The 27,995-nt window shown below is 38.7% G+C and overlaps 1 protein-coding gene across 1 annotated transcript in view; it reads left to right on the top strand.

The window, feature by feature from the left end:
- LOC150089533 (influenza virus NS1A-binding protein homolog) overlaps positions 1–27,995 on the top strand; it is a 302,567-nt gene that overhangs the window by 26,196 nt on the left and 248,376 nt on the right. The window contains exon 2 of the mRNA XM_090390017.1: positions 22,660–22,836. Within this exon, the coding sequence (XP_090246143.1) occupies positions 22,669–22,836 (168 nt within the window). The 5' untranslated portion in view covers positions 22,660–22,668. The remainder of the gene's footprint in view (positions 1–22,659; positions 22,837–27,995) is intronic.

The following is a 27,995-nucleotide window of genomic DNA, read 5'->3' as shown; positions in this document are numbered from 1 at the left end:
ACTGTACTGAAAAATTGCTCAGTCCTTTCCTCATTTGCAACACAAATAAATGACATGGTATACATTTCTTGCGGGGATTGCAACTCGTTGTACCAAGGTTCTTTGTGTTTTCCTCCAAATTTTCGTGTAAATCAACACGCGACCTTGGTTCCTGCTTCTCGTTCAACAGCATCAGAATTAGCCTTTCATACCGTTAACGAAAAACACTTTTATTTAATGAGGCCAAAATACTTAAGTGTCCAACATAATTATACCAGTCTATTAATTGCAGAAACTATCGAAATTAAATTACACGAGAATTCTGTTAATGTTCGCCGGCCATTTCTAATCTCTGATTCGTGGGCGTGCATGCGCGAAGACAAATAATCCCTATTTAAGTTTCATGCTCACCCCTATTCGGTAATTTTCATTCCTGTGATTTTATTATACGGAAGTGTTCTATGTATTATTTTGAGGTAAACTTCTCTTATTATTTTACAAATATTATCATTATTTTATTTTATTTTATTTTTATTATTATTGTATATTTTGTTTCATTATTACTTTTTTGGCTGGTGCAGCATAAGCCATAGGCTTCCTTGCACCATGTGGCCATTACTAATACTAATAATTTTACAGTCTGGCATGATGTCTGAGCACTGCATACAGGTTGCTAGAAAGTGCTTGTGGGGTTTTCTTGACGATGTCCTGGGGTTTTTTTTTTTTTTTTTTTTTTTTTGCAGCAGTTTAAGGAGGTGATTGGCTTGTTGTGTGAGGCAGTGATATCAAAAATAATTTTGATATCATATACTTGGATTTCAGGAAAAGCTTTTGATACTGTTGCACATGGAAGACTACTGTACAAATTGGAGCAGTATGGCATTAAGGGCAAGTTGCCACAATAAATAAAAGTATGGTTGAGTGGGAAAAGACAGAGTGGTAATCAATGGACACAGCCCTTCGTGGACTAATGTTATTAGTGGAGTCCCCCAGGGTTTAGTGTTGGGTCCATTGTTGTTTTCTGTATTTATTAATGATATTGATAAAGGTATACACACAACACAGCGGCAACCCCCAAGGCAGAATGCGCTGGTCCCAAAGGAACTAATAGTTGTTGGTGACTCTATTGTCAGGGAAATGGGAAACATGCTTTGTAAAAAGGATAGGTGGAACAGGACCAGGGTATGTCTGCCAGGGGCAAAGGTTGATGACGTTGTAGAGCGGATATCATCTTTTAAGGACAAAAAAGGTGATATAGTTGTACACGTTGGCACTAATGATATTAAGAGTAGGAGACCGGCGGAATTACTTAACAAGTACAGGTCACTGTTGAAAAAAAGCCGTGAATTAGGATTGAATTTGAAAGTGTCTGCAATTCTGCCCAGACACGATAGGAGGGAGTATATGATGAGAGCCCTGTCGATCAATTCGGCCCTGGAAAGATTATGCAAGGCTCAAGGGGTAGAATTTTTTTCAGCCTTGTCTGTACTTGTTAACAGGAGAGACTGCTAATACAGGGATGGGATAAACTTAAATAGAAAGGGTGCAAGAATGTTTGCTGATGCTATCGAGGCAGTATTAGGTGGGTTGGAAAACTGCTAGATTGGGGGAATACAAGGACTAATAGATTAACAGTAGCCACTGGCAGAGGTGAAAGTGATTCTTGCACTGCTTCTATTGGAATGAGCAGCAGCCTGGAAAATAAGATTCAGGATATTTCAGAGACTGCTGGAGTTTGGTAAATAAATTTGATGAATTTGAGGTATTGCTCAAAGCATCAAAGGCGGATATTGTTGGGATATCAGAGACGTGGTGTCACACAGATATAAGTAATGCAGAACTGAAATTTGGGGAGTACAACGTCTACAGAAAGGATAGGAAGGGAGGAGGAGTTATGCTATTAGTTAAGAAATACATAAAATCCAAGGAAGTGAAGCCAGTCGACATCGCTGGACAGTACAGTGTGAGTCAGTTTGGTGTGACATAAGCATTGGGAGATCAAAATTGAGAGTAGGAGTGTGCTATAGGCCTAATGACCCTGATGAGTATAATAAGAAACTGTACAGGGAAATAGAGTGGGCCAGTAAATCAGAGAGTCTTATAATGGGGAAATTTTAATTTCCCAGATATTGACTGGAATTTGTGTGTTGGTCACTCACACATTAGCAAGACTTTTGTGGATTTATTGGATGATTGTTTTCTAAATCAGCATGTTCGGGAGGCAGCTAGAGGGAGCAATACTCTTGATTTGATTATCAGTAGTGATTCTTCATCCATTAAGAATCTGCAGATAAAGGAACAACTAGGTGGCAGTGATCACAGTGTGCTGAAGTGAGAGTTACTCAAGGAGGTAACTACCATCAGGGTAAAGGGAAGGGTAATTGCTTTCGTAAAGGCGACTACGATGGTCTGAGACAGTATTTAAATTCTATACAGTGGGACCAACTGATGATGTTACCAACAGCAAACTCAAAATGGGAAGCATTCAAAGAACTTACCTTGGAAGCTACTAGGCTTTACATACCAACTAAGAAATATTGTTCAAGGTTCAGGCCTAAATGGGCGCCTCCGTAGCCAGGTGGGAAGAGCAGCAGTGCATGCTTCTTGATTAGACCGGGGTTCGATCCCGTCACCACCAAATACGGGGATGCGGAAAGATCAGGGAATGATCATCGCATATTCCCGGAGCAATATGGCCTTAGTTGCTAATGCTCCTAAAAACCAAATAACAAACACAAACAAACAGGCCTAAATGGATGTCAGATGAACTAATGAGACATATGACAGAGAAGAAAAATGCATGCGATACATATAAATTAACACGTGACACAGAAGCCTATGATATATATAAGTTGATCTGTAACGAAGTTACAAAGGAGGTTAGGCAGGCGAAGGCAGATTACGAGAAATCTTTGGCAAGGGATGCAAAGAAAAACAGCAAGGAGTTCTTTACTTATGTAAACTCTAGAAGAAGGGGGATGAATCAGATTGGTCCACTTGATATCGATGGTTCAACTATTCATGATCCTGCTCAGGAAGCTAACAAACTAAATCAATATTTTGCATCTACATTCACACATGAGGAGTTATTCAGGAAGGGGAATGCCATAGATGAAGTAAACACTGGCAGTGAGCTAGATGATCTTGTAATAATTGAGAGTAAGGTGGAGTAGAAATTGTTGAAGATTGTTGTAGAAATACAAGAAAGGCACCTGGGGTGGATGGGATCTATCCAGTTATATTAAAGGAGGCAGCAAAGGAAGTAAGCAATCCGTTAGCCATAATTATGAGAGCTTCCTTGGACTCAGGGGAGGTACCACAGACCTGGAGATGTGCAAATGTACGGGCGACACAAATAATTATAGACCTGTTAGTTTAACTTCTGTTTCTGGAAAATTAATGGAGGCACTGGTTAAAGAAGCACTGCAGGATCATCTTGACAAGAATTCAGTTATAGCTCAGACACAGCATGGTTTTGTTAAGGGAAGGTCTTGCCTGACCAATTTGATTGGATACTATGATGTAGTCACAAAAGAATTGGATGCAGGGAATAACTTTGATATTATATATTTGGATCTTAGAAAGGCTTTTGATACTGTTGCACATGGACGACTGCTGTAACAAATTGGAGCAGTGTGGCATTGGTGGCAAATTGTTACTATAGATAAAGGGATGGTTGAGTGGCAGAAGACAGAGAGTGGTAATCAATGGACACTGCTCATCGTGGACTAATGTTATTAGTGGAGTCCCTCTGGCTTCAGTGTTTGGTCCATTGTTGTTTTCTGGATTTATAAATAATATTGATGATGGTATATCAAGCTTAATGTCCAAGTTTGCAGACAATACAAAGGTTGGCAGGGTTATTAAGGACACTACTGACGCTATGCTACTGCAACAGGATCTGGAAAGGTTGTGCAGATGGGCTTGAGAGGTGGCAAATGAAGTTTAACATTGACAAATGTAAAGTACTACATATGCAGCAACCCCAGAGCAACGTATCAACTCTGGTACTACACTGACAGTGGTAGAGAATGAAAAGGACCTGGGGGTAATTGTGCAGGCAGATATTAAGTTCTCTGAGCAGTGCAGATGGGCTGCAAGAGTAGCTCATGGTGTATTGTCAATGATATATAGGAATTTTTCTAGCAGGGATAACGAGGTGATTATTCCCTTGTATAAGGCAATGGTCAGGCCACACCTTGAGTACTGTATACAGGTCTGGAGGCCTCATTTCAAGAAGGATGTAGAGCTGCTGGAATGACACGAAGGGCAACAAGGTTAGTGAACGTAATGAAGGGTTGCTCTTACGAAGAAAGGCTTAAGTTTTGCAAATTACAGTGTCTGGAGACTAGGCACCGGCGAGGTGATCTGATAGAGGTGTACAAAGCCTTGAATGGCTTGAGTGTGCTCAGTGCTGATGGGATACTACCTCTTGCTCAGAATAATCACCTGAGAGGGCATAAATTCAAATTGAGGAAAGACAGATGTAGGATAGATGTGCGGAAATTTGCCTTTAGCCAGCGGGTAGTTGGTTGGTGGAATAGACTTCCATCCCTTGTTGTGGAAGTTGACAGCCTAAATAAATTTAAGGCTCAGCTGGACAGGTATTTCGAACAAACGGAGGGGTGAAGTGGAAGGTTTTTTTTTTGTTTTTTTTTTGGCTGATGCTGCATAAGCTTGCTTTCTTGCATCATATGCCTCTACTAATGCTAATATCAGGGTTTTTAACATCCAAGTTTTGAGAGCATACAAAGGTTGGTAGGATTGTTAATGACAGTAAGGACAGTATCTTACGGCAAGAGGATCTGGAAAAGTTGAATAGATGGTCTGAGAGGTGGCAACTGAAGTTTAACATTGACAGATGTAAAGTACTGCATATGAGTAGCAGTAAACCAAGGGTAAGGTATCAATTGTGTGGTACTACACTCAGGGTGATAGAGAATGACAAAAACTTGGGGGTAATTATGTTGTCAGATATTAAGTTTTCTGAGCTGTGTAGACAGGCTGCAATAGTAGCTCGTGGGGTTTTTTCAATGATATATAGGAATTTTGCTAGCAGGGAGAATATGATTATCTCCTTGTATAAGGCAGTGGTCAGACCACAACTTGAGTACTGCATACAGATTTGGAGGCCTGATTTTAGGAAAGATGTAGAGCTGTTGGAACGCATACAGAGAAGGGTAATGAGATTTGTGAGTGGAAAAAGGGGTTGCTATTACCAAGAAGGATTTAAGTTCTGCAAATTGCAGTGTCTGGAGACTAGGCACCTGTGAGGTGATCTGATTGAGGTGTATAAGGCCTTGAATGGTTTGAGCATGCTCAAATACTGATGGGATTCTTCCTCTTGTCCAGATTAATCACCTGAAGGGACATGAATATGAGGGAAGACAGTTGTAGTTCAGAAATTTGCATTTGGTGGGTGGCTGATTGCTGGAACAAACTTCCATCTGTCATTGGGCACGTTTACAGCTTAAATAAATTCACGACAGAACTAGACAAATAAATTCAATGACTTGAGGCCGAGCTGAACATATCATATTAGGAGGCAAGAAAAGCCGTGAAACCCTTGAACATAGACAAACCTACATACACTCAGAAGGTAGCAAGATGTTCCATTGGAATGTAAACAGAAATGACTATACCACTCTTGGTGGTATAGTCATTCAGCCTTTCTTACTTCTTGGGTATTTTAATGGACATAATACCCTGTGGGGTAGTGCTAGCATCAATGGAAGGAGACAAGTCATAGAGCATATGACTCTGACCAGAGCAGAAGGCACTCTTGTTGCGGAAGAGAACAGTCTGTGGGTTTTTGGCTGCTGTAACGAGATAAGTAGTTTTTGATATTTTTACCATATTCTTCGTTAATTAACATACTACATTGTGTTCTACAAAGATATTAAAAAAGTTTGGTAGGGCTCGTTAGCTTTTTTTTTTTTTTTTTTAACTAGTGATTTTTGGAAGTTATGACTCACCAGTGTTGGCGCCAATACTGTTGAACTATATTGTAGTCGATAAGAAATAGCATAACATATATATCTTGAACTAATAGCGTAAGATATAACCTAAAACTAGATGGTGTAATGCAAAGCTTTGTATGAGGAATCTTTTAGCATAGTATAGTATTATCAATTAATCAAAAATATATATTAATCTTATTAAATTTCATTGTTAATTTTTTTTTTTTTTTTTTTTCTTATGAAAACCCCAAACACGAGAGATTTTAAAACCTATACTACTTGGTACCATGCTTGGGTTGGAGGTTGAGAAGACGAAAGAAGAAAATTAAATTGTATTTAAACAGAAATAATGACCCAGACTAGCTAGAGTGCTGTGGCTTGGGGACAAAATGAAGGGGGCGATTCGTCAACACATCACACCCTCAAAAAATGTGAAGTGTTGTGGACCTTTCTAAAACAGGACATGATCTAGTCAAGGAGGATTTCTTTGTGTGTGCTAGTTGCCTAGAGTGTCAAGTAATTAGTCACCAACTCAGCGTTCTGATAGGCATCTGAGAGCTTGAGGTGTAGGGCAAATTCCTTCGAAAAAATTAATGATGGCCCATCAAACTCTCAGCTGCCCAGCTCAATGGCATAGTTTGCTCCTGCGCATCAGGCAACACAGAGGCAATCTCCAAGACACAGGAACTAGTTATTGTTTGTGACTCTATTGTCAGGGAGATAGGGAATATACAATGCAAGAAGGACAGGTGAAACAGGATGAGAGTATGTCTGCCAGAGGCAAAAGTTGATGATGTTGTAGAGTAGATATCTTTTAAGGGCACAAAAGGTGATATTATTGTACACGTTGGAACTAATGACATTAAGAATAAGAGATCTGCAGATTTACTCAACAAGTACAGGTCAGTGTTGAAAAAAGTCGCGAGTTAGGGTTGAATGTGAAAGTCTCTGCAATTCTGCCCAGACACGACAGGAGGGAGTATATGATGAGAGCCTTGTCAATCAGTTCGGCCCTGGGGAGATTGTGCAAGGCTTGTGGGGTAAAATTTTTTTCAGCGTTGTCTATACTTGTTGACAGGAGAGACTGCTTCTACAGGGATGGAGTACACTTAAATAGAAAGAATGCAAGAATATTTGCTGATGCTATCGAGACAGTGTTAGGTGGGTCAGAAAACTGCTATCTTGGTGGTGGGGATACACAAACTAAAAGATTAACGGTGGCCGCAGGCAGTGGCAAAAGTGATTCTTGCACTGCTTCTATTAGAATGAGCAGCTGCCTGGAAAGCAAGGCGCTGTAGATTTCCAGGACTGCTGGGAGTCATACGGAACAAGCAAATACAATGGCTGTGTTAGGGTAACTAAGAGTAAAAACAGATGCATGTATGCTTGCATGTACACCAGTGCTCAGAGTTTAGTAAATAAATTTGATGAATTTGAGGTGTTGGTCAAGACATCAAAGGCGGGTATTGTTCGGATATCAGAGATGTGGTGTCACACAGATATAAGCAGTGCAGAATTGGAATTTGGGGAGTACAATGTGTATAGAAAGGATAAACAGGACAGGAAGGGAGGAGGGGGGCTATACTTTTAGTTAAGAAACATAAAATCTAAGGAAGTGCATCTAGTTGACATTGGTGGACAGTGCAATGTTGAGTCAGTTTGCTGGAAAAGGGAAAATGAGAGTAGGTGTGTGTTATACGCCTAATGAATCTAATGAGTATAATGAGCAGTTGTGCAGAGAAATAGAGCGGGCCAGTAAATCAAAATATCTTCTAATGGGGAATTTTAACTTTCCAGATATTGACTGGAACTTGTAAGTTGGTCATGCACACTAGCAAAACTTCTGTGGATTTATTGGGTGACTGTTTTCTACACCAACATGCTCGAGAGGCAACCAGAAGGAGTATCTGATAATCAGCAGTGATTATTCATGCATTAAGAATTTGCAGATAAAGGAACCACTGGGTGAAGGTGATCACGATGTTACTGATGTGGGATTTACTTAAAGATGTAACTGCCATCAAGGGTAAAGGTAAGGGCTTTTTGTTTTCTTATAGATGACTACAAGGGTCTCAGACAGGTTTTTAAATTTTATACAATGGGATCAACTGATGATGTTGTCAATGTTGAATTCTAAATGGCAAGCCTTCAGGGATTTAATTTTGGAGGCTACTAGGCTTTTCATACCAACTAAGAAATACTGTTCAAGGTTTCGGCCTAAATGGATGTCAGATGAATCAATGAGGCTCATGCCAGAAAAGAAAAATGTATGTAATGCATATAAATTATCAGGCAACACAACAGCATATAGCACATATAAAATAGTCTATAATCAAGTCACAAAGGAGGTTAGGCAGGCGAACGCAAATTATGAGAAATCTTTGGCAAAAGATGTAAAGAAAATCAGCAAAGAGTTCTTTACTTATGTGAACTCTAGAAGGAAAGATGAATCAGATTGGACCACTTAACATAGATGGGTTGACTATTGATGATTATGTTCAAGTAGCTGATAAACTGAATGAGTATTTTGCATCTAGATTCAAACATGAGGAGTTATTCAGGGAGGGAAATGCCAGACGTTTATCAAACTCTAACAGTGAGCTAAGTGATTTTGTAATAACTGAGAGCAAAGTGGAGGAGAAATTGTTGAAGTTAAACAAAAAAAAAAATGCACCTGGAGTGGATGGAATCTATCCACTTATATTAAAGGAGGCAGCAAGGGAAGTTAGCAAACCCTTAGCCATAATTATGAGTACATTCCTTAGATTCAGAGGTGGTCGCCATGGGCTGAAGGTATGAAAATGTATCACCAATTCTCAAAGGGGCTCAAAAGGTGACACAAGTAACTATTGACCTGTTAGTTTAACTTGTGTTCCAGGGAAAATAATGGAGTCACTGGTTAAAGAAGCATTGCAGGATCTTCTAGACAAGACTGCAGTAATAGTTAAGACACAGCATGGGGTTTGTTAAAGGGAGGTCTTGTCTGACCAATTTGATTGGATACTATGATGTGGTCACAAAGGAACTGAATGCCAAAAATAATTTTGATATCATATACTTGGATTTCAGGAAAGCTTTTGATACTGTTGCACATGGAAGACTGCTGTAGAAATTGGAGCAGTATGGCATTGAAGATAAGTTGCTACAATGGATAAAGGGATAGTTGAGTGAGAGAAGACAGATAGTGGTAATCAAAGGACACTGCTCTTTTGGACGAATGTTATTAGTGGAGTTCCCCAGGGTTTGGTACTGGGCCCATTTTTGTTTTGTGTGTTCATCAATGATATTGATGAAGGTATAGCAGGCTTAATGTTAGAGTTTGCAGATGATACAAAGGTTGGCAGGGTTGTTAACGACAGTAAAGACAGTATGCTACTCCAACTGGATCCAGATAAGTTCGGCAAATGTGCTGAGAAGTGACAACTGAAGTTTAACATTGACAAATGCAAAGTACTGCATATAGTTAGCAATAACCAAAGAGAAACATATCAACTGTGTGATACTACACTCGGGGAAGTGGAAAGTGAAAAAGACCTTGGTGGTAATTGTGCAGTCTGATATGAAGTTCCCTGAGCAGTGCAGATGGGCTGCCAGGGCAGGTCATGGAGTCTTGTCAGTGATATATAGTAATTTTGGTAGCAGGGATGGGACAGTGAGGTGATTATTCCGTTGTACAAGGCAATGGTCAGACCACACCTTTAGTACTGTGTACAGGTCTGAAGGCCTCATTTTATGAAGGATGTAGAGTTGCTAGAATGAGTACAAAGAAGAGTAACAAGATTGGTGAGGGGAACAAAATGGTGCTCTTACCAAGAAAAGCTTAAGTTCTGCAAATTACAGTGCCTGGAAAGTAGGCACATGTGAGGTGATCTGATTGAGGTATATAAGGCTTTGAATGTGTTGAGCAAGCTGAATGCTGATGGGATTCTTCCTCTTGCTCAGATTAAGAACCTGAGGGGGCATAGATTCAAATTGAGGAATAGATGTGCGGAAATTTGCCTTTAGCCAGTGGGTAGTTGATTGGTGGAACAGACTTTCATCTCTTGTGGAATTTGATATCCGAAATAAATTTAAGGCTGAGCTGGACAGGCATTTGGAATGAATAGAGGGTTGAAATGGGTTTTATTTATTTTTTATCTGATGCTGCATAAGCTTGCTTTCTTGCGTCGTATGCCTCTAGTAATGCTAATATGCCAATGACCTCTCCCTCTTAAATGTGGGAACAAACGCCTTCTTCCACACGCTTACCTGTACATTTTCTGCCATTATTCTTTTATCCGTGCCCTTTGTCTCCTCCCTTCACTTACTTGGGAGGCGGAGGAGAGCCTGTATGAAAGTGATAACTTCCCCTGATAACCCCTAATTAATGGGGGACCATGTTTACCTGTTAAGCTACTGTGTTAAAAGATTGATCATGCACTGGAATGCCTTTCAACGTCAGGCAAATTTTGACATCACTGCAGTCAGTCAGGAGCCTATCAGTGATGTAGTCATGTACATTACAAAAAATATTGTCCATGAAGCTGCAATTCCAAATCAAACCAAACATCCACCATTTCCTAAACCATGGTAGAATTCGCAGCAGTAAAAAAGGCTCAAAACAAAGCACGGGCGATATTCCTTGTAGCCTTTAAATGTGTACGAGCCAAAGCATGCTACAGCCACTGTCAGAGTTAAAAGGAATCATTGATCTGTTTAACATCATCAGTTACCCAGTCCACTAGTACTAAGATTGTCTTGAATAAAATCTGGAAAATTAAGGGAAAATATACAGCTTGCATTTCATTGATCCTAGAATATAATGGATGCACTATTCCAGAATCAACTGAATAGCCAATTCTGTTGGGGAAACATTCTCTACCATTTCTGCGATATCTTTATATTCTTCAGAGTTCCTGAAACATAAAAGTGAAAAACAGACACTTAATTTCACAACAAAAGGCCTTCATCCCCACAACAGGCCATTCACTATGCAGGAACTGAAAGGACCTCCCACCATTTCTAAGGCAAGTGCTGTTGGACCAGATGCCATCCGTTATGAAATGAACATCTTTCACCAAAATCTATGGCTCATCTTTTGCCCCTTCTATATAACAGAACCTTTATTGAAGAGCAGTTTCCAGATTCCTGGTGCATGGAAGTCATTCTTGCCTTTACAAAGTCAGGAAAGGATCCTAAAATTCCTACTAATTATCATTCTGTCATTCTGATTAGCTGTCTGTGCAAAATTTTAGAGAGACTGATTAATTTTCTTTTAATATGATATTTAGAATCAAATAACCTTCTTCCCCAGCATCCACTGTGGCTTCTGAAGGAATCTGTCCACTCTGGACCATCTTATTAGACTGGAAACATCCATCTGGGATGCTTTCCTAAAACACAAACATCTTGTATCTGTATTTTCTGATATGGAGAAAGCATATGACACAACTTGGAGATTTGGCATCAGTCTTAAAGGGCATCTTCCCATGTTCATTAAAAACTTTTTAGCCAATTGGTCTTAAGTTTGTGTGGTATCCTCACTCATCCAGTTTGCCAAGAGGAGGGTGTACCGCAAGGATCATTATTAAGTGTCACGCTTTTTTGCCATAATAGTAAATGCCATAACAGAACAACTTCCTCTAGCTATAAACAGCATTCTCTATGTTGATGACTTTAGCATATTCTCTCAGTCATGCAACATGAGGGTTATTGGAAGACAACTGCAATGAGCCATTGATCACCTTAATTCCTGGGCACTTGCGAATGGATTCAGGTTCTCGCAGCAGAAGACTATTTGTATACGTTTTTGTCATAAGTGGAATCTTCATCATGAACATGAATTGAACCATTGTCAAAATGCTATTCCAGTAGTGCAAAACACAAAATTCTTGGGACTCGTGAAAAAAAGTTGAACTTTCTGGAACACGTCCATGAACTGCATACAAAGTGCACTAGTGGCCTGAATATTCTCCATGCTCTCTCCTCTACATCATGGGGTGTGGAACATTGCACCCTACTATGTGTTTACTATGCACTTGTATGATCTAAACTAGACTATTGGTCCCAAGTATGCATCAGTCAGAAGCAATGTACTTCGATGGCTGGACCCTATCCATCATCAGGCTGTCTGTATCACTATGGAGCATATAGAACATCTCCAGTCCAGAGCCCATATATTGAAGAAAATGAACCACCGTTATTGCTTCGGTGTAAGAAGTTGTCTCTAAAATATGCTTTAAAACTGAAATCCCTGCCAGACCATCTTATGTGGCCATCCATTTTTGAGCCACGATGGGAAAGTTTGTACGACGCATCAGCCTGCCAATCATCCTTTGGGTATTCATCTCCAAGAGTTACTCAGAGAACTGAAAATCAAGGTAGATAAGGTTGCCCAAAAACCAAAGCAGCCCATACCACTCTAGCATGCGCCCATTCCGGCATCCGACTTTTTCCTTAAAAACTGTGGAAAGTCGGATACTCCATTGTCTGTTTACCTACAGTTATATTTAGCACACCCAGCTGAACATTCTAACTTCGCTCCATTTTACACTGACAGCTTGAAGTCGGAATCATATGTAGGATCTGCTGCTGTCTTTCCAGACAGCAGTATATCAGAGCAGAAGATTTTCCTTGAATGCAGCATATTTACTGCAAAGCTGCACGTTATAGAGTTAGCCTTGGATTTAGAATCAAATAACCTTCTCCCCAGCATCCACTGTGGTTTCTGAAGGAATCTGTCCACTCTGGACCATCTTAAACGTAAATCAAATAATCTTCTCCCCAGCATCCACTGTGGTTTCTGAAGGAATCTGTCCACTCTGGACCATCTTAAATGTACCAATGGTTCATTTTAAATTCTGATTTGTTGAGCGTCTTACAGACTTTATTATTGGTGAGATATAATCTTCATCCAGTTCTGTCTCAAATTTAGTAGATCCACTCTCTCCATGAATGTGATATCCACTTTTACTGAATTCCCAGCCACACTGGGATTAGAGGAAATGATATGGCTGACATTGCAGCCAAATCAGCAATTCCCAATGGCAGGATGCATGGAATAGACAGACTACAAATAAATTATATCATATAAAGTCTACTTGAACCATGGCAGTCTAGTCTGCACAGGAATCATAAAGAGGAAGTTGTCCTTGCTGGGAACTGCATAGGACAGTCATCTGACACAGTTGTATTTGCTGAGGGCTGATGATCCTCCTATTTGTGAGTCCTGTGACATAGTTTTATTTCTGAGACACATTTTAATTGAGTACCCAGATTTTAATGATGTGTGTTTTACTGTTTTAATCATCTGACTGGGCCTTATACACTCAGCCAGAGATTATCTAATAATGAAAAGTTGTCAGCTGGTTTTACTTTTTAACACCTTATTCATTTATATACACATAAAATAAAACATACATTTTTAGAATATTTACCACTTTTAAACATATACTTAAACCTTTTGACCAGGTAACCTTCTTTAAAATTACCAGAACCTTCTTTAAAAATTTTACCTTGTCTTGGCACACAATAGCCATTGCTGCTAATGAATCAGTAAAATTGTATACCAGCAACAACAACAACAGCCTTTTTGGGACTTGGAATCAACACTCATTTACCACTATGAGAAACCAAATGGTTTAGAAAGACTTTAGCTAGTTTTGAAGTCAAAGGTGGTATGGTTTACTAGAATTAGTTGCCAAGAGTGGTTTTGTCATTTCTGCCCTGCAGTAAAGCTTTATCTCAGCTTCTCAGAGAAGGCATTGTAAATTGTCAGTGAAGCTTCAGGTCACCCTGACAACTCGGTAAGATGAATTAGTGATTAAATCCATATCGATATGGAGAAATGCCATTTGGATATGGAGCTTTCTTGGCATCAGGATTGTTTAAAATTTTTCTGATATTCTTTTGATGGAAGAATATCAGAAATCACAATTATTGAAAAACCACAGTTTAGATAAAGGATGAGATTTGAAGGTGGAGTGTGGAATAAAGATTTTCATCTCCACAAGAATATTTTCACTGACATGATCTCAGCAAACATTGGCATCAGCAGATTAAAAATAATCCAATGAAGGAAAGGAAGAATAGATCTCACAGATCATCCAATTTCACATTCTTGTAATGTCAAACGTGATGCTGAGAACAGGTACAAGAGAAAGGCTCCATTGGAGAAGAGACCATCACCAAATCTAGTGGTCTAGAGGACCATTCACCTCGAATATGTACTTTGAAGGGTTGTTCATGAGAAAAATATCAAGAGTGTTGGGTGTGTGGTTAAGATTATCTGGTATTCTGGTAGTTAATTAAATTATCTATGCAAGGTCATTTGTAATTGCAAAAGTCTCAGCATCTCAACCAGCTGGGTCTGTGTTAATAGAAAGTGGAAACTAGCTGGAGTTGTGAACATAGAGGATAGAAAGGGAGGTGGTGTTATGCTGTTAATTAAGAAAAACATAAAATCAAAAGAAGTGCATCCAGTTGATATAGATGAACAGTGCACTGTTGAGTCAGTTTGGTGCGACATAAACACTGCGAAAGCAAAAATAAGAGTAGGAGTGTGTTATAGGCCTAATGACTCGAATGAGTACAATGAACAATTGTACAGAGAAAATAGAGTGGGCTAGTAAATCGGAATGTCTTATAATGGGGGATTTCAACTTCCCAGATATTGACTGGAACTTGTGGGTTGGTCACTCACACACTAGTCAGACTTTTGTGGATTTATTGGATGATTGTTTTCTGCAGCAGCATGTTCGAGAGGCAACCAGAGAAAGTAATACTCTTGATCTGGTTATCAGCAGTGATCATTCGTGTATTAAGAATTTGCAGATAAAGGAACCACTAGGTGGCAGTGATCACAGTGTACTGATGTGGGATTTACATAAAGATTTAATTACCATCAGGGGTAAAGGAAAGGGTTTTTGCTTCCGTAAAGGTGAGTACAGTGCTCTCCGACAGTTTTTAAATTCTGTACAGTGGGATCAACTGACGATGTTACCAACAGTAAATTCTAAGTGGGAAGCGTTCAAGGAATTAATCGTGGAACGTACTAAAAGTTTCATACCTATTAAGAAATATTGTTCAAGGTTCAGGCCTAAATGGTTATCTAATGAACTAATGAGACTCGTAATAGAGAAGAAAAATGCATGGGATGCATATAAATTATCAAGCGACTCAGAAGCCTATGGCAGATATAAACTAGTCTGTAATCAGGTGACAAAGGAGGTTAGGCAGGCAAAGGCAGATTACAAGAAATCCTTGGCAAAAGATGCTAAGAAAAACAGCAAGGATTTCTTTACTCATATAAACTCTAAAAGGAAGGGGATGAATCTGATTGGTCCACTTGACATCGATGGTTCGACTGTTGATGATCCTGCTCTGATAGCAAACAAACTGAATGAGTATTTTGCATCTACATTCACACATGAGGAATTATTAAGGTTTGAAAATTGCAGAAGGTTATCAAATTGTAGCAGGATACTTAATGATTTTGGAATAACTGAAAGCAAAGTGGAGGAGAAATTGTTGAAGTTAAACATAAGAAAAGCACCTGGGGTGGATGGGATCTATCCAGTTCTATTAAAGGAGGCGGCAAAGCAACTAAGCAAACCTTTGGCCATAATTATGAGAGCGTCCTTGGACTCAGGGGAGGTTCCCACGGACTGGAGATGTGCAAATGTATCCCCAATTCACAAAGGGGGATCGAAGGGTGACACGAGTAATTACAGACCAGTTAGTTTAACTTCTGTTCCAGGTAAAATAATGGAGTCACTGGTTAAAGATGCATTGCGGGATCATCTAGACAGGACTGCAGCAATAATTCAGACACAGCATGGGTTTGTTAAGGGAAAGTCTTGTCTGACAAATTTGATAGGATATTATGATGTGGTTACAAAGGAACTGGATGCAAAAAATAATTTTGATATCATATATTTGGATTTCAGGAAAGCTTTTGACACTGTTGCGCATGGAAGACTATTGTACAAATTGGAGCAGAATGGTATTAAGGGTAAGTTGCTACAATGGATAAAAGGATGGTTAAGTGGGAGAAGACAGAGGGTGGTAATCAATGGGTGCTGCTCTTCGTGGACTAATGTTATTAGTGGAGTCCCACAGGGTTCGGTGTTAGGTCCATTGTTGTTTTGTATATTTATCAATGCTATTGATGAAGATATATTAGGCTTAATGTCGAAGTTTGCAGATGATACAAAGGGTGGCAGGGTTGTTAATGACAGTAATGGCAGTGTGCTACTGGAACAGGATCTAGATAATTTGGGCAGATGGGCTAAAAAGTGGCAACTGAAGTTTAACCTTGACAAATGCAAAGTACTGCATATGGGTAGAAGTAACCCCAGAGAAATGTACCAACTGTGTGGTACTACACTTAAGGTGGTAGAAAATGAAAAAGACCTGGGAGTAATTGTTCAGTCAGATATGAAGTTTTCTGAGCAATGCAGACAGGCTGCCAGGGCAGGTCATGGGGTTTTGTCAATGGGTGCTGCTCTTCGTGGACTAATGTTATTAGTGGAGTCCCACAGGGTTCAGTGTTAGGTCCACTGTTGTTTTGTATATTTATCAATGCTATTGATGAAGATATATCAGGCTTAATGTCGAAGTTTGCAGATGATACAAAGGTTGGCAGGGTTGTTAATGACAGTAATGGCAGTGTGCTACTGCAACAGGATCTAGATAATTTGGGCAGATGGGCTAAGAAGTGGCAACTGAAGTTTAACCTTGACAAATGCAAAGTACTGCATATGGGTAGAAGTGACCCCAGAGAAATGTACCAACTGTGTGGTACTACACTTAAGGTGGTAGAAAATGAAAAAGACCTGGGAGTAATTGTGCAGTCAGATATGAAGTTTTCTGAGCAATGCAGACAGGCTGCCAGGGCAGGTCATGGGGTTTTGTCAATGATGTATAGGAATTTTGCTAGCAGGGAAAAAGGAGGTGATTATTCCTCTGTATAAGGCAATGGTCAGGCCATGCCTTGAGTACTGCGTACAGGTCTGGAGGCCTCATTTTAGGAAGGATGTAGATTTACTTGAGCGTGTACAGAGAAGGGCAACAAGATTGGTGAGGGGAATGAAGGGATCCTCTTACCAAGAGAGGCTTAAGTTCTGCAAATTGCAGTGCCTGGAGACTAGGCACCTGTGCGGTGATCTGATTGAGGTATATAAGGCCTTGAATGGGTTGAGCACGCTGAATTTTGATGGGATCCTTCCACTTGTTCATATTACGAACCTAAGGGGGCATAAATTCAAATTAAGAAAAGACAGATTTAGAATAGTGGTGCGGAAATTTGCCTTTAGCCAGCGGGTGGTTAATTGTTGGAACAAACTTCCATCTGTCGTTGTGGAAGTTGATACGTTAAATATATTTAAGGAGGAACTGAACAGGCATTTGGAGGGAATGGTGTGATTTTTTTTTTTTTTTTTTTTTTTTTGGCTGATGCTACATAAGCTCATACACTTGCTTTCTTGCATCCCATGCCACTACTAATACTACCAATACCAATGAATATTTCTTCATTCTTAGTGCAGAGGAGCACAAACATTTTGGTTTTGGACCAAATGGAAAAATTATATATTTGACATAACTATTCCAAGACATTATATAGGCACTAACTTAGCATTAACAATAAAGAACACAAATTACACTACAATGTAAAGTATTGCTATTATATATATATTTTTAAATGTAGTGTAATTAAAAATTGTATACTTCAAAGAAAATTTTTTATTTGTTTATTTCAAAACTAATGCTTTATTTATTTCAAAACTACTGCTTGTCAAAGCAGTAAAGGATGATCCTAGATAAAAGTTGCTTGACTTTTTAGGTCAATAGAGTTGTTGACTGTAATGTGATATTAAAATTTTCATTTTGATAGTACTTGCTAATTTTATTTTTAATCAGATTCATAACTGAAAATCTTTTTGCTTAAGTGCAAGGATTTTCTGTTACAAATCAGATGTAAATTGATCTTTGTAAAATATATAAATCTTCTTCTAATTTAAAATTTGATCATGGTAAATCTAGATTTTAAATATGAGTCAGTTCTACTGCGTGTTTAGTCTTATTTGTTTCACTGATAATACCAAGAAGGGATCAGAATGGGAGTTTGATATGCTTTAGTAAAAAGGGGGGGGACAGAATTTATAGTTTGCCTTGACCAGGGAAATCTTTTGTGGAATCAAGTCAAGCTTTTTCCAGGGAAATCTTTTGTGAAATCAAGTCAAGCTTTTTCCAGGGAAATCTTTTGCGAAATCAAGTCAAGCTTTTTCCAGGGAAATCTTTTGCAAATAAAGTCAAGCTTTTTCCAGGGAAACGTTTGCAAGATAAAAGTCAAGCTATAGATTAAGAGCTTTAAATGATGGGACAAGAAATCTTGGGTTGATGAATTGGAAGGTAAGCACTTCAGTCTTAATTTCTTGATTAACCATTTTTGTGATAGGACTCGTCAAAGCAACAGTTACGTACATATGTAACTCCAAAAACCTTTGCTTGTGTTACCTGTCTTACTGAATTTTGGCTAATGAAACATTGATCCAAGGCCCTTCCTTGTTTTTTTTTCTATTCCGTGATGAAGAGCGTGACACATTTATGTGGATTATTAAATAAATTCCCTTATTTAGACAAAACTAACAGTTTACTTCTAAACTGTTAGTTTTGTCCAAATAAGAGAAATTATCTATAACAGCAGCAAGTGAACATTTTCAACCATATATGCTAAAATAAAAATTTTTGAATGTCATAGGGGAAAAAAAAGAAGAAAAAAAAAAAACTGACTAAAATTAGTAAATATCCTTTTAATATTATTATAAAAAAGTAACAATACTTTAAAGTTTCTAATGAGAACTTCCCCGGCAGATAGATAAAGCAAATTTTTCTTAAAAGAAAAGAAAAAAAAAAACTTAACCATTTATGGGTAGCTGCATATCTATACAGGGTGTTTCAGTTAAACGTTTCAGAACTTCTAAGAGGGGTAGGGTACATCCTGACAACTCGAAATCATATACCAATGGGCAGAATCGAAAATTCCGAGCTTTAGTGCAGGGAATCTTAATTTCGCACAAGAACGCCAAGTTAGTAGGATGGATGATTACACGAATGCAGAGTTAGCCGATATGCATTTGGCGTACGGGGCTGCAAATTGTAGTGGGCCAGCCGCACAGCGTTTGTACGCGGAACGATATCCGACGAGGCGTATTCCCAGTCATAATTTCTTTGCAAGACTGCACCAGAGGTTAGCTGAGAGAGGTTCATTTGAAAGAGCTGACAGGGACAGGGTAAGAACAGCACGGACTCCAGCCGTCGAACAGAATGTGCTGCAGCATGTACAGGGGAATCCAAGAACGAGTACACGAAGTCTAGCAAACGCAGTCGGGGTTTCCCATTGCTGCGTCTGGAGGATTCTCCGAGAACAAGACATGCATCCATTTCACGTGCAGCGTGTCCAGACACAGCAACCGGAGGATTATGCACCTCGTATTGCTTTCGCACAGTGGTACCTTGGAAAATGTGCTACAAATCCCCTTTTTCCTGCTGAAGTGTTGTTTTCCGATGAGGCATCCTTCACAAGGGAAGGAATTTTCAACACGCATAACGACCATATCTGGGCGGTCGAGAACCCGCATGCAATACGACGTCGTGCAGCACAGATTCGATTTTCGGTCAGTGAATGGGCCAGTATTATGGGAGATCACCTCATCGGACCTTACCTGTTACCGTGTCGTCTAACCGGACCTATCTACTTGATCTTTCTGCAGCGAGTATTGCCACAACTTTTGAGAGATGAACAGATTTCTGCATCGACGCAACAGACAATGTGGTTCCAACACGATGGAGCCCCTGCCCATTATAGCGGAGATGTTCGTATCTGCCTGGATGTCACATTTGGTCAACAGTGGATCGGACGTGGTGGTCCCGTGCGTTGGCCTGCTCGGTCACCCGATCTCTCATGTCTTGATTTTTATTTCTGGGGTCATATGAAATCGCTAGTTTATGACACCCCTGTTGACAATGCTGAGGAGCTGGTTGCAAGAATCGCAGTAGCCGCCGAAGAAATTCGAAATTCGCCTGGAGTATTCCAGAATGTTCGGATGTCCATGCGTCGGAGATGTGAGGCGTGCATTGTAGCCCGTGGAAGAAACTTCGAACACTTACTTTAATCCATGTACTTTTTGCTTCTTTTCATGTATTATTAAAACGATTTCTCACTTACGGTCTCTTTTCTTTATGGTGCTTCTGTGTACAACACCGCTTCAGGAAAGCATTTCCGACCCCACATTGCTATATGATTTCGAGTTGTCAGGATGTACCCTACCCCTCTTAGAAGTTCTGAAACGTTTAACTGAAACACCCTGTATATTTTTTCAGAATGCTCTAGACCTGGGCTTGCCATCCCAGGTCTAGAGCATTCTGAAGGATCATCTGTTAACATAAATTATTTCATTAGCAAACATGAGAATTTTTTTTTCCCTTGATATTAATGTTAGTAGTGGCAAATAGTGATTAAAATACTGCAGCAGAATGAAAAAGCTGGTATTTGGGGTTTTTTTTTTTTTTTTTTTGCATAATACTGGTATTTTACCTGACAAAAATTGAATTGAAAAAAAAAAAAAATGACATGAAATATTTTTTTTCATTTATTTATTTAATATGTTAGAAATTGTTTACTGATATAATTATTTAAAAAATAATTGATTTTAAAAAAATCAAATAATGGGGAAAATACAATACCAAAGTTAATTTTATTTCATACCTTTTGTATAAAAAAAAAAAATCTTAGAAAACAAGGTACATTGATAGGCTCATTGCTGAGCCATGAACATATTTTTAGTAAAAATATTACCCGCTGAGAGAAAGTTAGTTCCGACACTTGTTGGAAGGATGAAGGGGAGTTATTGAGATGCCAGTTCCAAATGTTTTCCTCTAATTACTTCCTCTTCAGGGAAAACTGCCCATCTCTTGTTGAATAATTTTGAGATCTTTTCAAATTACAGTTTTTTTTTTTTTTTTTTGTTCTTTTTATCGATGGCAAACAAGTTTCTGTTTTGTCAAAGGTATTTCTGGTTCATCTTTACCTTCTTTAGTTTCAGCATGCATACATGATGATGCAGAGCTGGACTTGGTTATTCTACTGTTTTGGAAAGTCTTTGAACTAGAGTATAAATAATTCTTGCAAGCTTTGCTTTTCTATGACAATTTCCAGTTCAGATTTTCTTCATCTGCTTGAGGATTACGAAAATACAGAAGATCTCTTTCTAAGTCAGTTCATCTTTGTTCTCGTTCGGGAAGCTGTTCATTAATTGTGTGCAAGGTGTTACTAGCCCCTCTGATTGTTGGAAACCCTCTGACTCAGTGTTAGTCACATAGATAGGCACATTGTTGCTTTACTGGAGCAGTTTACAAATTGAAACAGTTTGTGTTTATGCATATCTAAATTGAAAAATCAACTTTTATTTCTAGATTCTAAGGCTATAAAGCCAAAATACTGATATTTACTTACAAAAAATACTGTTATTTTGGAATCAAAAAAGCACAAAATACCAGTATTTAAGTATACTGGAAACTGGTATTGCAACTTCCTAGTGGCAAACGATGCAAGGAAGTAAGCTTATACAGCATCAGCCAAAACATAAAAATTAAAAAATATACCCACCTCACCTGTTCATCCTCTCTAATAATTTTTCTAATTCTTATTTAAATTTATGCAAACTGTCTACTTGTACACCAGTTATTCATTGGAACAATATCAAAAGCTTTTACTGAAATCTAAGTATGTGATGTCAAAATTATTTTTTACATCCAATTCCTTTGTTACCCCATAATAATAGCTAAATAGATTGGTCAGACAAGGTCCCCTTTAAAAAAAAATCAATGCTGTGATTGCTGTATAACTGCACTCTCTCAAGATGGTCCTGCAATTCTTTAACTAGTAACTGCATTATTTTCCCTGGAATAGAAGTCAAGCTTTATAGGTCTGTAATTACTGACTTCAACCTATGATCCCCTTGTGAATATGAGAGACATTTCCACATCTCCAATTTATAGGAACCTCCCCTGAATCCAAAGATGCTCTCGTAATTATGGCAAAAGGTTTGCTTACCTCTCTTATTGCTTCTTTTAATATAATTTGTTCGATTCCACTGCCCCAAGTACATTAATTACTTTTAGCTTCAACAATTTCTCTTCTATTCTCAGTTACCTCAACATTAGTTAGCTTCCAGTTATAACTTGGTATACTTCTGGTATTCCGATCCCTAAAGACTTCTTAATGCATAGATAGGAAATATTTCTTCTGACAAATTCATGTAAAAGGTCACAGTGAAGTTATTGTATACTGTCTGATTAGCAGATCAGTTTTCATTTCTTTATATACTTGATAATATGCTTATGCAGCACTTAAATGAAAATTTTGAAATAATTTATCTTGGCCTTACTACATGCTGAATATCACTGTGGCTGAAATGAAGAGAAGAGAGAGGGGATGGCAATAGATGCTGATACTGTATCTTGGTGCTAGTGTTAGAGGGCACAGAACACCTTGGTATATTTTATTCCCATCCCTAAAGACTTCTTCATGCGTGGATGTAGATATAAAATATTTATTCAGCAAAGGGCACAGTGAAGTTATTGTAAACTGTATAATTAGCAGATCAGTTTTCATTTCTTTATTTACTGATATTCTTAATGCAGTATTAAATGAAAATCAATTAATATAATTTTGTCTTAGCCTTACTACATGCTGAATGGCACAGTAGCTGAAATGAAGGGAAGAGAAAGGATCACAGTGGATACTGACATTGTACCTCAAGGGCTAGTGTTTGAGGATACAGAACACTTAGACAAAACTTTGGACAGCTTAAACAAGTTACGTAAAAATAAGCAGTTCTGTGATGTTGTTCTTCAGGTTAGTATTCTGTGTATATACTACTTGAATTACATTTCATAGATAGTTGGAATGCTGTAGTTGTAATATTATATTGATATCACATAAGTTTTTTTTTTTTTTTTTAAAAAAGCCAAATGTTTTACATATTGAAATTCTCATTGAACTTGCAGAGTAACACAGTTCAACAAAATGAAAATCCAATAACAAAATGCAGTCTCCTAAAAAAAAGTATAGAAGCAATAAAACGAACATATTGTTTTTGAAACAAGAATGCAGTTTTTAGCATTCTTTTGTTCCAGGAAAAACCTCATGCATTAAATTGTCATCATTTTACTCTTCCGTTTGACATGGGTTGAGTCCCTTTTTTTTTTTTTTTTTTTTTTATGTAAACCCCAAACACAAGAGGTAGTAGAACCTATAGTACTTAGTACCGTGCTTGGGTTGGAGATTGAGAAGATGAAAGAAGATATTTGTTGACATTGGACTTTAACTTCTGTAGACTCTAATTTTCAGGAAATACATATGAAGGAAGGTTGTTCCAGAAAACGGCAGTTGAATGAATAAACGAGGAAGATGAAAAGTTGGTTCTGTGAGTTTGAAGTCGAAAAGTAAATGGATGTTGGCTGGTGGCGGCACGTGTTCGGACTGTTTTGAAAGACAGAGCGGGAATTATAGAAGCCAATTCAGAAGAACAGTGCCCATGGAAGTATCTGTACAAGAGGCATGCAGCAGAAACAGTACGTCTATGAGACAGTGAGTGGAGAGACTGTTAGAGATGAATCATTAATTAACCTAACTGCCCTCTTCTGAATGGAATCAAGAAGTTTGAGAGAGGTTTTGGCGGCACGACCCCAGATGTGGGAACAATATTCCATGGCTGGGCGGATTTTCGATTTATACAGAGTGAGAAGCTGTTTGGAAGAAAAGTAACGCCGTGAGCGAAAGAGAAAACCAAGTTTGTTAGATGCAGAGGAAGCAATATTTGTAATGTGCTTGTGCCAAGAGAGATTAGAAGTCAGGGTAATCCTCAAAAGAGATATATCATTTTGCCTAGAAATTGGAGTGTCACTAAAGATAAGCATAGGAGCAGAAGAATCCTTTTTGTGAGATATAAGAAAAGACTGAGTTTTAGAAGGGTTGAAATCAACTAAGTTGTCTTTGCCCCACTGGAGAATTACCTGAAGATCGGCATTTAAGGAATTGGTAGCAGATTTTCGAGAAGTTGAAGCTGATTGAGCAGGACAAGGTTTCTCAAAATGGAAATTGGAATGCAATGTGCTATCATCGGCAAAACTATGGATAGGATTTCCAGTCAATGGAAGAAGGTCATTAATATACAAGAGGAAAAGAGTGGAAGAAAGAACTGAACCTTGGGGGGGGGGGACACCAGCATTAGTGGAGAAGTTAGAAGACAGAGAGCCATCTACCATCACCCTCAGTGAGCGATCAGAGAGAAAACTGGATAACCAATTACTAAAAACAGTTGGCAAACCATAACATGGAAGCTTGTTTAGAAGACCTTTATGCCAAACACGATCAAAAGCCTTTAAGATATCAAGAACAACTACTTGTGTTTCACCGAACCTTTCCATTGAATTATTCCATAAATGGGCTAAACCAGAATAAGCCAGAATATCACCAGTGGATCGACACTGACAGAATTCATACTGGCGATCGTTGATCAGTTGGAAGGTTTCTAGGTAGTTTAAGAGTTGGCGGTTAATTGCTTTCTCCATTTCTTTAGAAAGAGTAGAAGTAATTGCAATGGGACGATAATTGGATGGGAGGGATTTGTCACCGTTTTTATGAACTGGCTGGATATGAGCAAATTTCCAAGCAGAAGGAAAAACATCTTTGGAATAAGAAAGTGAAAAAAGGTGGCAAAGAATAGGAGTAAGTTCAGGAGCACAGGTTTTGAGAACAAGTGGAGAAATACCATCAGGACCTGGAGCTTTCTTAGCATCAAGATTCTTCAAAATCCTTCTGACATCCTTTTGACGGAATACCACAGGAGGCATTGAATGGAGCATGTTGGGAATAGTGGGAGGTGTTTTACCAAGATCATTAATACATCAGTTGGAAGAAAAATGGGATGCTAGCAGGTCAGCTTTATCCTTGGCTGAAGTGACAACAGAACCATCTGGTTTGGACAGAGGTGGGAGCAGAGATGGGCAAAAGTTGCGGCCAATTGCTTTGGCAAGGGACCAGAATGCTCTGCTACCATTAGGGCAAGAAGCAAGTTTTCTACTCTTAGCCTGTTCAAACTCTAGTTTGGATTGATTAATAACTGCTTTACAGTTGTTGCGAGCTTTGGTGTAGGCAGAAAATGAAACTGGAGAATTAGAAACAAGCCAATTACGATATGCAACATTCTTCTCTTGAACAGCCTTAGCACATTTATTGGAAAACCAAGGTTTATTTAAAGGACAAGATTTTAAAGTGGAGTGTGGGATAAAGGATTCCATTCCTGCAAGAATAATTTCATTGACACGATCTGAGCAAACATTGACATCAGAAGTTTTGAAACAGTAATCCGACCAAGGAAAAGAAAAGAAGTCTCTCAGGTCATCCCATTTTGCATTTTTGTAATGCCGAACGACACGAGGTTGGGAATAGCCATGAGATAAAGGTTCCATTGTAGAAGAGACAATCACCAAGTTGTGATCTGAAGCCTAAAGGACCTCTCACATCGACCGTGTACTTAGATGGGTTGTTTGTGAGAAAAAGATCAAGCGTATTGGCTGTATGATTAGGATTGTCCGGTGGTCTTGTAGATAAATGAACAATCTGTGCAAGGTCATTAGTAATTGCAAAAGCCTCAGCATCTCGACCAGCTGGGTCGGTTTGACTAGAAAACGGAAGCCAGCTGGAGTTGTGAACATTAAAATCACCAAGGAAAATTACCTCATTGTTAGGAAAGTTAGACTGGAGAAAGTCAAATTGCAAAGAGAGGAAGTCAAAGAGCTCCAAGTGATTAGTGGAGTTTGGAGAACGGTAGAGACAACAGATGAATTTGACACAGTGAGGTAGAGAGATTTTAAGCCAGAGAATATCAAAGAGAGGAGATTCCAAATTGCCAAGTCTCTGACAGGGAATATCAGAACGGACATATGCACAAGTACCACCTTTGAGGCGAAAGGAATCATACAGCGAATAATTTGGGCAACTGAGATGAGCAGTAGTTGAATCAACCGATAACTGAGATTCTGTCAGAAAAAAGTACATGGGGTTTGGCAGACTGCAAGTAGAAATGGACATCGTTGAGATTAGAATTGAGACCATGTATATTTGTGAAATGAATTAGGAAGTGCTTGGGAGGTTTAGATCTTTTCGCAGATAAGCTTGCTCTATTAGTTTGACAATTCATGGTGTATTCAATAGTAAGAAAAAGTGGGTGGGACATGCTGTATGAAGTAATGAAATTTTTGGATATGGAGTACACACGGTAAGAATATACGCAGATCCTTGACATAACGTGGCCTCGACAATGCTCCCCGCATACACACTACTCGGACTCCCTCCAGTCACCATCTGGCAGAGTAGAGGGAGCAAGATTATACACTAGCTGATCCGGAAACCTCCTTGAGAGTTACCGATAGGTTCGGTCCGGTGTACTAACTAGCGGCCGGCCTGCGAACACCGTTTTAGAGCTGTAACCTCGAAATGTAAGGAATATTGGATCTCGCCACGATGTTCATCATAACCTCAAAAGTCATCAATCATACTGCATGATGGAAGAGATAGGGAAGGGTTGACCGGAACTTAGCTCTAGAGACTAAACATGGGTTCCACCACTTCAAGCCTCCAATAAGCAAAGTGGTAGTATTGCACCGGTTGATGAGAGTCATCTACCACCTAGTACTGCCTGGTAATATAGAGGGGCGGCATTCCTCCATGTGGTGTGGGCACCACACCTCGACCCCTGCTTACGTTGGTTCACACCTGATTGGTCACCCACCATGTACTTGTGCATGGAGGTTATACCCAGGATTACTAACAGTCCCACCATCATGAAGGTGCAAGCAGAGGATATGGCTGTCACAGACTGTTCGGACTTCGCCGAAATTGGGTCCACTTGACTTGAGTGTCACCCGAATATCAGTTCCATCAGCATTTTAGACTCCCAGGCAGCAAGTACAGCTTGTCTGGCATATCTGAGAGAATGTTTGTGACAACCTCAAGGACCAATATTTAGATATTGCCCTCCATTGTTGTCGATCTCTTGAATCTTGCATCATTTGTTGATAAACCTGAAAGCCTGTTTTCCTTTAGGCATTGGAGCCATTCTCTTTTGGGTCTTCCTGGTGGTCTCATCTCCAATTCTTCCTGTCAGTACTACATTAGACAACCTGTGTTGTTTCATCCCGTTCACATGTCCAAACCACCGAAGTTGTTTTTTGTAGATCTGCTCTATTATTCTGCGTTCAAAATTTAGATCTCACCTGAATTGTTCATTAGTTTTATGTTCTCTCCAATTTGTTTTATTGATTTTCCTTAGACATCTCATTTCAAATTACATTATTTTTTGCCTTTCTTTCTTATTTATTCTCCAATTCTCTGATCCATAAGTTGCTGTGGGTATGATGACAGTTTCATATAGTTTATTTTTTAGACTATTTGAGATTTTATTGCTCTTCCATATGTTTTTGAGTTTGTTCATGTTTGTCAATCTGATGTTCAGTCTGTGATTAATTTGGTCAATATTACTTAGGTTTCCGGTTATAGGAAAGCCCAGGTATACAAATTTTTGTACTTTGTCTATTTGTTGATTTTGGATGTTTGTCCTCTATGTTATTTCTGATTTGCATTACTTTGGTTTTATTTATGTTAATATTAATTCCATAATTGTTGCTTGCTTTATCGATGTTTGTTAATATTTCTTTTAGTTGTTAATATTTGTTAAAATCACAATATCATCTGCCTATTTTATGTAGTTTATATTTTTTCCATTTATTATTCTGCCTCTTTTTTTTTCAATTGATTTCATTAGTTCTTCTAGGTAGATATTAAATAGATATGGAGATAAAGGGCATCCATCATGACTCCTTTCTCTATTTAAAATTTCTGTTTTAAGGTTGTTGAATATTTTTGTAGAAATTGTTTACAAACATGATTATTTCATTATCAAGTGGGATATTTTGTAGTTGCTTCATTTACTTCTGTTTACAGAGTCAAAT

The sequence above is a fragment of the Mastigoproctus giganteus genome, chromosome 2 (assembly GCF_048544385.1).
Source record: "Mastigoproctus giganteus isolate SK-2022 chromosome 2, ASM4854438v1, whole genome shotgun sequence".
Classification (NCBI taxonomy): Eukaryota; Metazoa; Arthropoda; class Arachnida; order Uropygi; family Thelyphonidae; genus Mastigoproctus; species Mastigoproctus giganteus.
The sequence above is the reverse complement of the archived record's forward strand: the minus strand, read 5'-3'. Positions and strand labels throughout refer to the sequence as shown.